Source organism: Magallana gigas, chromosome 7 (assembly GCF_963853765.1).
Source record: "Magallana gigas chromosome 7, xbMagGiga1.1, whole genome shotgun sequence".
Lineage (NCBI taxonomy): Eukaryota > Metazoa > Mollusca > Bivalvia > Ostreida > Ostreidae > Magallana > Magallana gigas.
In genome coordinates this window covers 15,775,399-15,785,039 of record NC_088859.1, presented here as the reverse complement: position 1 = coordinate 15,785,039, position 9,641 = coordinate 15,775,399, and the positions used below count along the sequence as shown (strand labels likewise).

The following is a 9,641-nucleotide window of genomic DNA, read 5'->3' as shown; positions in this document are numbered from 1 at the left end:
ATTAATATATAAAAATTTATTGTAACAATCAAATGATCACTTTTCTCACATCAATATTCACAGTAAATTATCTAAGTGGTATAAATATCACAGGAGACAGTTTTATATCATAAAGAACATGATACGGCTGTAAAGCAGAATTTAACATGTGCACAATATGTAGTACTATTATATCATAAACTGTATACAATTATATAACAACATGGTCACATATGCATGTTTGTAATAATTTGTTGAGTTGTTTTTTTCCAGAAATTTCCTGAAAATAACAAAGCAGATCTTAAATTGTCAAGCCTCTAAATCACACAGTTCTGAATCATTTTTTAAGTTGATATTCTGGGCTGACTAGGAGGGTGGGGTATAATAGGGGGCAATGGGGGAGAGTCTCTGATTGGTCTAAGGATGGGGGTGTGTCTGTCTAGCAGATCGGCGACCTCCAGCGCAGGCTTGGCAGTCTTGTTAGCCACAGGATGCAATCCTTGTAGATTTGTTGATAAAACATCAGATTTCCTTATATACTGTAATTAAAGAAACACAGATGAATTATATAATAGCAGAATTTTTTTTTACACATATAAAAGAGTATATCTTATTCCAATTGTTTATTGAATGATTCATTCAAAAAATATATAAAAAAAGGTTGATTTTTTTGTTTTTTTTTCTTTTGGAAGGTGGGGTGTCTTTCTTTTTATTTTTTATTTTAAAAGAGAATACCAGTATATCAAAGTTCTTACCCTCTTTGGTCCCCTTCTAACTCTTCCACCCTCCTTAACTGTGACCCCAGCAGCAAGATCCATGGACTCGATCTAAAAAAAATTGTAGATATATGATTGTTAAAAATAAGTGGGTCACATTGTTAAGTTTCAAGTGCCTAGCTGCACAGAATAAAGCACATACAACTAATGATAGGTAAAGGTTAGTGTTAAGTGCTATTTTTATTGTTTTTTCTCAATCTATATTGTAGAGTATACAATAGCACTCTATTAAATATTGGAATTAAATTGGTATTATGCACTGATTGTTGATTTATTACATATGGCATACTAAACTACACAAAATGAATTTTATATGAATTTTGGTAACTTTAGAAATATTTCATTGTGGACATTGGTCAATCAAGAACAATTAAGAGTTCATATTGCAATTTTTAAGATGTGTACATGCATTAAAAAAAAGACTCACCATAGGGGGAGGTAACTCAGTTTTTGTATCTCCTTGCTTTATTGAAACACTATCTGTAATATACAAAAATAAAGAATGGATAATACATTCATAATAATGATGTGATTTAATGAGCTTTATTCATTAAAATTACAACATCAAAATCTTGCTCTTCCATTTATAATTTCATTCATTTTTTGAAAATAATGTACCATATATACATATGTACTTAAATTACATCATATATGTATGGTACATTCATAATTTTATAATATCAATAGTAAATGAAAATTAAATTTACCAAAAGATTTATCCAGTGATTCTTCTGGGGATGTCCTCTTTTTCCTTAATTTTATTTTCATAAATTTGCCATGGCGCATGGCCTCTAGTCTTGCTTGAGCTGCTTCTACTGAGGGATCCACTACTTGATAATTAACTTTGACTCTGTAATAAAATCAAATACCACACTTAAAAAAAAAACTTCATTTTTACAGGGTCATCTTTAATGTTAAATATCTGGGGGGGGGGGGGGGGGAACTCACAAAAATTAAATGCATTTTACCATGCAATTATAAGTATTTTGATACCAGATGCATTTGTAGGATAAATCTGATTTAGGGGGACATATATGGTAAAGAAATGCAACCTACTTGTGAGATGGTAGTTTTTCTGGGTTTAGTTTGATTACAGCAACAACATTGCCCATATCATCGTACATCACTTCTTTGTTTCCTGGCGGTCTCCCAGACTGGACCTGAAAGAGTTGTTCCCCTTTATAGAGCAATCATCTTTAAGCATATTCAGAGACAAATAAGAATTGCAGTAACATTTATCTCCAGTATAAAAAATATGACAACGTTAAATAACAGTGGGGTTCATTTTCCTGCATTTCTTCATGAAATTTAAGACATCAACACGAGTTGTAGCATTAAGAGAAAATCTGCATCATTGAATATTGGAGCTTACAAACAGTTCACTTGGGAGCAAGTTTGAACTTATTGTTTTACTGCTCTGCTGAGAACTTTTGCAACCCCATGACTGGACTAATATTTACATGGAAAAGCAAAAAATAAAAAAAATATGTTTACTTGTTCCTCGTTATCAATTAATTCAAGCAAGGAATATGTTTTATGTGACTTACTTTGAGAATTGAATGACAAGATGCAGGCATGTTGAGTATGCCACTGGCTTTGTCCATTTGTTTAAACTCCAGACTAGCCTCAATTTCTGCAGCAATCATCTTCATCTCTGTTTCCTCCAGGGACTCGGACATCCTACCGACATGGCTGGAACCCAGTCTTCCCTTGTATGGCTTGAACTTAAATCTCTTCTTCTCTTTCTTTTCCTTTGATTCATAATTATTCATATTCATGATCCAATTAATTGACAAAATAAAACTAAAATTATCAGGTTCATTATCACACTTTTGCAAAAATTTCATAATTTTCGAAACTGCATATCTTTTCAATCTCAATATTTCTCCCAATGTTCCCTATCAATTTTCATTCTAATTGGGTCCTGAATACATATCATGACAATAAATATTATTAAATAATTATACGCTTTCTGAATCCTAGAGCTATACCTCTTTGGGCTTGCTTTTGGCTTTCTGATCAGCACTCTCTTCCTCTGCTTCTGATACTTTATCTTCCATCTCTGCAGCTTCTTCCTCCACCATCGTATTTTCTTTTTGTGGTGGTCTAAATTTCAACAGTATTAAAATACATGTATTATTGTGAAAAAAAAATTATTGCAAGATTTTATACCTTGAAGAATGAGATAAACAATAATGCAGAAGAATATATTGAATTTTTTTTTGGTAAGAGGATATTGCAAATGCAGTAAACATACAGTGGTGAAACATCTTCATCTTCATCATCCGGTCTCTCTTCAAAGATTTCTGCCACAGGAGACATGGGTCTTGGAGGAATGATTTGTTTGGGTACAGATCCCTGGGCCCAGCAATCAGTGGATGCAGGGTCAGGCTCTAGAATTTTAATTCAACAAATAAAATTTAATGCTAGGGTAATGGCAAACAATAACACATTATGCTACCTCATATACTTCTTGAATTTATAATAAACTGATTTCAAGTCTTGATTTTTTATTTGATTTCAAAATCATTCAAATTTCAAAAGTTTCATAAAAACACTCTTTAAAACATTGTTGAACTATAAACATATCATACCCTCATCTTCCATCCATCCAGCATCAGTTTCAATATTTACTTCCCCTTCGTCTCTTGCTAAGAACTGCCACTGAAAGATATAATGAATTTTCTGTTTACATCACCCAATTTAGGCCGTGTGTATTATCATTGCACATATTCCTGGTTCCCACTTTGATACCTTATAAATGATAAGCCAATAAAACTTACATCAATTATTTGAAGAATTGCATCTTTTGCCATTGTGACTGTGAAAGGGAGAAGTTGTTTATCTATATAGATATCATAGATTTTATCCATGGTGGTGTCCACCAATTCCTCCATGATATCCTCAATGAAGTCCTCTGATCCATCTTTATCAAGCATAAAATTCCTGTAATAAAATTTAGTGGCTATTGTAGGTAAGGAAATTAAATAATAATGTATCTTTGAAATCTGTGAAAGTAACACTGTTCTTTCAATTATGCAACTGAAAAAATTATTTTGTTACGAGGAATTTAAAATTTAATAAAGACATTCATTTGGCAAATTGGCTAGATAATTAATTTATCTAACATAGCAAAAAGTGGCGAACAAATTTGACAAAGCAAATAATGGAAGTAAACATGTAGCATGCTCTTTTGATCTTTGTAATATACAAGTCCATATACTGTCATCACATAAAAACAATAAAAAATATTGGGACATAATTTCATATATTGTATTTTTACTCAATTATCATTTGCAAAATATTGATACCAGCAATTCATTAAGGTTTTAAACCACATTATATTTCATATTCAAGTTAGATGTATGGAAATGACAAAACATAACAGAAATTTCCATACCAGTCTTGATCTGTGAATTTTCCAGGTACGATTTCATGTGCAACTACAGGTGTATGAGCTGGTGGAGGCTTAGAACCCTTGTCTGCCCGTGATTTAGACACGGCAGCTCGCGACATTTTGTTTTTTTTATTACTCAATCAATATTTCTATAATTTTATGACTATATACCGATAAATAAAACGATACCTAACCTATCCGTCATATTTTCGCTCGGTTTTGCCTCAACCGGATGTTGATGTTACCTAGACAATATGAAGTCTCGTTTGTCCGAGAATCGTTAATTTTATCGATAAATTTTATAATCTTCGTTTTAAAGTAAATAACTTTCTATCCCTCTAATAATACAGATTTACAATTTATGTAATATTTCCGCTGTAAATAATTATTTTGTGATTTTGAAAGAAAAGTCACGTGACTTCAAACATGGAAGGTATGTGTTTTGGCGTGTATGGAAACCAATTATTAATTGTTTTATTTTCGTTCCTTCTCCAAATTATTATCTAAGATTACTTATAGAACTACATTATTGTTTATGGTATGGGCTAAAGTTTACAATTCATGTGATTTTAGTGTTTGAAGAACATACAGCAACATTACATTATGTTTTCATTGCAGACACGACAAGCTAGGGATATCACCGAATTATATTGGTATAAATTCGTCCAAACGCAGATATGCACGGAGGAGGAATGATGATGGTTACTGGAAGTAGCTACGGGCAAATGCCTTATTCAAGTCGACCAGGTATGTGATTAGCCAAGACGCAAGTTAGCTTAATAATTAACTCATAACTGACCAATGGAATGTTGTTTACTTGACTGTGTTCATTAATTAATTCAAGTTAAATAGGGATTAATTAAGTTAAACCCCATGTTGTTTTTAGTTTGAGCAGGCATACCTGCACATGAGATTTAATCACTATAGGATTTAACACATTGATTTCCTTGTACATTAAATCGATTGTAATGACAGTTAAATGTTAAGGGGAGTTATGGAAAGGTTGTAAGAAACTTGATCATTTCAATATTATGTTGGAACATTTCTAAAGACATTTGAATATACATAAGTGCTATTATTCTACATATCAGAAAGCAGGATGCGAGACCATTTAGGCGAAAATGTAAGAAGGATGAGACAAATTCAAAGACAAGCCAAGGAAAGAGAGGCTAATGCACATCAACCAGTTAAAGCTCTGTGGAAGTCTGAAAAATACAGTGGGGTTACATCTAAAATCAAGGAGGATATAAAGGTTGGTTTTTCTTTTTCACTTGTTTGAATGCATTAAAATGTATTAATTCTGAATTAAAGGTCAAATGTGTGCAATATATGATAATGTGTTTGAGAATATTTTAATAAATGTACTTTTCTATTAAAGAGAGATATTTTTTCATCATTCACTTACTTTTTCCTCTTCATTTGAACAGAAGCCTCCATCTACTCCTCGACCTAAGTCGGCAACATTTCTTCGGGCACACTCAAGAACAGGTCCATCGATCAAAAACATCTCACGGCCTTGTACACCAGACCCCCCATCAGAGAAGCTGACTGTTCCTCCAGCCAGGTGCTCCAGTGAGGTAAGCACAGAATCTGTTAAAATCTGGATACGAACAATGCAAAGCTCTTATCATTTCATGAAGCAAAGAAAGAAGCATGAAATAGAAAATGCTGTTGGAAAATACACCATACTAGAAATCTTTAATCTGAAATTTAGCACAAAAGCAAAGAAAATCCCATGAATTTTGTATCTTTTTCTATGATCAATACCAGTACATGTGATTAAAATAACTTACATTAAAAAACAAGTTTAAGTCTATTAGATAATGCTTTATTTGACCAACAGATTGTTTAATCATATACAATGAAAATTGTTTCAATATTGCCTCAATATTCCCTTAAACAATTTTTTTCTATATGTACAGATAAGGTTCAATCGAAATAACATAGACTTCATCAGAGTGAATGGAGTATCAGCTAAACGACAAACAATGAAAAGAAGTCCGAGTGTAAATGCTTTGGATGAACTGAAGAAGAAAGAGGAGGAAGAATATAACAAACATCGCAAAGGAGAAGTGCCCAAATAGTATGTATCAACTTACTCTGTCCTAGGGTTAGAATTTCATTGACCAGTTCATGAAATTTAAAAGCTTATGTCATATGTTAGGAATTAGAATTTGAAGCTAGTTGAGGGTAGGAAACATATTAGAAACAGACATAGAAATAATTCTGCATCATTAGATTTGTCCTGGTGTACTTTTTATCTTCTTACATGTATACTCAACAATTTGTGTGTTAAAATCATGGTTGAAAGTGTTCGTAAACATAAAGGTGAAAATCATTGTAGAGAGTATCAATATGGAAGTTGGACCTTTTGTAACATGTTATATATTTTCATGTTTATAATGGTAGACGTATAACTTAGTAATTTTAGCATAATTTATCAATTTAGTCCTCAAATAAATGTAAGAATGTCATCAATATTATGTATATATTATTACATTTGTTAATCTCTTTCTCAGTCTTCAAGTACGCAAGGAACATTGGAAGAAAACAGAGGAGGAGAGAATAGCAAACACACCAGACCCTGAAATGCCTCCTGGTCACAGGCTGTTGCCGGAGAAAGAACGACAGCAAACGCTGAAACTCCTCCTCACAAGTAAGCCCTCAAAACTTCCAAATCAATCAATATATTGATATTTTTTTTCTATTTCATTATTTTTACTTAGGATTTAAAAAACCATAGTTTATATTGTAGAATACAAGTTATAATGATTGAAAAAAACCAAAAGTGTTAGAATTGAAAAAAAAAACTTTAGTTAGTAAAGTGTCGGATTTGAGGAATTGAAAGACTGTGTAATTTTATGTGATCAATACAGCCATCAAATTTCAATGCCTGTACATACTACATACAGGTTTTTTACCCAAACGATATTAGTCCAGCAACATTAATTACATATATTTATTTTTTGTAGTTGGTTATTAAATATTATATTTCAATTTTTCCTTGCAGAGGAGGATGAACTAGTAAGTGAATTAAGTGCTCTCCCTCTTCGTATGGACACTTTTAGAATCCGGTCACAAAAGCAGGAACTGGAGAATAAGATAGCAGAAATTGACGAGGCCAAGAAGATATTCAACCGTCCTAAAGTATTTGTGAAAGTTGATAGTTAACTTATTAAAAACTTCATTGTTATGGAGGAACTTTAAACTGTGATCTAAATTAGATACATTTCCGTTTTTTAGGCACGTATGTCAACATTGTTGGTATACATATATACTACTTGTACACATTCCTTTTCTTGTTGGTATTAATGTAGAATTGTAGTTGGGAAGAAAGTATTACCAGACTTGTTCTTGTTCAGTTATATAAATGTTAGTAAATGTGTAATTTCTAGGGTTTTTTTCCCAAGGAGATATACATATATGATGAATATGAATTAATTTGCTTGAAACTCATAAAGACATCCACTGCATGCTTTCTCATAAGGCTTTGTTATTATTTACTGTACATGCATGCGCTTGATCTGTTGATTATTTGTCCAGTGGTAATTATAAGGATTTTCATCCTTTGTTTTATAAATACAAGAATGTAAACAGAATCTTTAATGTTGTGTTAATTTGTCTATTGTATTATATTGATTTCATCTGGTGAATTTAGATTGTTATGATATTGAATCAACCTTTCATCTATTGTAAATGTTATATACATTGTATATCAATCTCACTGTTTGTAAGAATGGAAGATATAGTCATGAATCCAAGTTGAAATAGTTAAGCCACAAATCCTATTGATTGAAGACATTTTCTATACGTTATTTGCTAGAGAAAATTTTTCAAGGGGAAAAATACTGATCATATAAAAATTTTACAGGACAGTAAATTTAAATTAGTTAAAGATTTAATTCTTTGTTGAAGGTATGGACATTTTGGGTTGTTGAAGGTATGAACATTTTGGGTTGTTAAAGGTATGAACATTTTGGGTTGTTGAAGGTATGAACATTTTGGGGGAGTGAGTGATAAGAATAGAATTGTTTTCATTCAAGTTTTAGAATACATACTGGTAGTCCTCAACTATTTCTCCATACCAAATTGTTTGGTATTTGTTTTACGTTTTAAGATGATTTGTTGTCCAAGTACATGTGTGGTACTTGTAATGCTATTGTTATCATTTTTCAATTCTTTGTGTAGGTTTTGTTTCTAAAAATCTTTTTTGTTCAAATAATGCATGTAAATTAATCAGTACAAAAGGAAATATTAAACAACTAGTTAATTATAATGTAATATTTTTTGTGTGTGCACCCAGTGTAGTCTTAAGGAAAACTGTTAAATGAAAGGTTGTCAGATATTTTTAGACATGGTAGTCTTATCCTAAAAATTGCATTTGATCCTCTGTGTGTCTTATTTTGATTTTACAGTACAAATTGATTTTAGGAGAAATGTATACTATAAGTAATATTTCTGAAAATGTTAGTAGAAAAATTAAATGACTGTCAATAAATTACACATGTTTCAAATAGCAACATGTGCGATTAGATATTAAATCATTTATGAAATCAGAATTATTTTTGAGATTTTCATGCACAAGCAAAAAGCCATGGCATTTCCAAATTGTTACCGCAAAAGACGTTTCTTGATGGAGACAAATGCCCCACTTACAAAGTTAACACCACTTTTGGAGAACCTTTTTCTGCTGTTTTTGAAACAGATAATTAGCATTTAATTTAGGCATTAAATTATCTGCATACAAAGAATGTGTCTCCATGCGAGAGTTTTTATTACAGCAGTGACGATAAAAATACAATATATTTTGTGTTGACTGAAAAATGGAAGGTAATAGTGATTCTATCGTTTCTCATTAATTAAATTGGCAATTCCCATTCTCTCAAGAAGAAGGTAGTTAAAATTAAAAATATTTTGTGACCTAAGCCTGCGCTACGTGTTCATGAAACATGGCAATAGGAAAAAAGTTTCATCTGGGTTAAATTACGTATATAGCGACATCGAATTGTCAGCGCGGATCCAATTAGAAGTGCATGATTTTGATTTTAAAAATCGGATTGGTGTGAAACAACAAAAAGGCTCCCTGACATAAGGCCAGAATATTTAAAGGAGGTGTTGTAGATGACTCTTTTCATACATGTAGAGGATAATGCTTATTTCTGTGTTTTATCAGAGAAATTCAATCTAATATATCGCTTCAAAACCCTCATTTTCCCCCTTAACATGTATAATTGTATCATACATTCAAGAATTAATGTTGTTCAAATAGTTTCAAAATTACCAGTATATCTCAATAAATACGGTAAATATAACAAAAAAAAGATGATATAACATTTATTTTCTAAAAGAACGAAAATTTGTCATCGAAGCACAAACATCATGAATATTTTAAATGTGTGATAACTTGTACTTGAATAGATGTGTATTGATCCAATAATTAAATGGGAAAACCCCTTTCTATAATTATTTTCTGACGTCATTCTCTATGA

At 31.5% G+C, this 9,641-nt stretch overlaps 2 protein-coding genes across 3 annotated transcripts; one reads left to right on the top strand and one right to left on the bottom strand.

Annotated features, from left to right (window-relative positions):
• On the bottom strand, positions 1-4,406 carry LOC105347151 (uncharacterized protein C2orf81 homolog). The gene is made up of 11 exons (XM_011456072.4): positions 4,156-4,406; positions 3,539-3,701; positions 3,350-3,419; positions 3,013-3,148; positions 2,747-2,861; positions 2,303-2,506; positions 1,812-1,915; positions 1,463-1,605; positions 1,183-1,235; positions 735-806; positions 1-518 (listed from the first exon to the last, which is right to left on the bottom strand). Exons 1-11 carry the CDS (start codon positions 4,269-4,271, stop codon positions 324-326), a joined length of 1,371 nt encoding a protein of 456 aa, XP_011454374.3. The 5' UTR covers positions 4,272-4,406; the 3' UTR covers positions 1-323.
• A 40-nt stretch (positions 4,407-4,446) lies between these two features.
• LOC105347150 (enkurin domain-containing protein 1) lies at positions 4,447-8,711 on the top strand. 2 transcript variants are annotated; one of them, XM_011456069.4, is made up of 7 exons: positions 4,447-4,585; positions 4,771-4,899; positions 5,244-5,404; positions 5,580-5,729; positions 6,075-6,235; positions 6,672-6,808; positions 7,163-8,711. In XM_011456069.4, exons 2-7 carry the CDS (start codon positions 4,830-4,832, stop codon positions 7,321-7,323), a joined length of 840 nt encoding a protein of 279 aa, XP_011454371.2. In that variant the 5' UTR covers positions 4,447-4,585; positions 4,771-4,829; the 3' UTR covers positions 7,324-8,711. The 2 variants fall into 2 exon arrangements, with proteins under 2 accessions (XP_011454371.2, XP_011454372.2); XM_011456070.4 differs by having other exon boundaries at positions 4,575-4,690.
• The last annotated feature ends 930 nt before the right edge of the window (positions 8,712-9,641 follow it).

Bases quoted from the DNA above. Each gene is read 5' to 3' on its own strand.
- LOC105347151 (XM_011456072.4), bottom strand. From the start codon at position 4,271: ATGTCGCGAGCTGCCGTGTCTAAATCACGGGCAGACAAGGGTTCTAAG. The intron at 1,606-1,811 runs GTAGGTTGCATT...ATTTTATTACAG, and splicing joins GAAAAACTACCATCTCACAA to AGTCAAAGTTAATTATCAAG. The intron at 807-1,182 runs GTGAGTCTTTTT...AATTTTTTTTAG, and splicing joins CTGAGTTACCTCCCCCTATG to ATCGAGTCCATGGATCTTGC.
- LOC105347150 (XM_011456069.4), top strand. From the start codon at position 4,830: ATGCACGGAGGAGGAATGATGATGGTTACTGGAAGTAGCTACGGGCAA. The intron at 5,730-6,074 runs GTAAGCACAGAA...CTATATGTACAG, and splicing joins CAGCCAGGTGCTCCAGTGAG to ATAAGGTTCAATCGAAATAA. The intron at 6,809-7,162 runs GTAAGCCCTCAA...TTTTCCTTGCAG, and splicing joins GCTGAAACTCCTCCTCACAA to AGGAGGATGAACTAGTAAGT.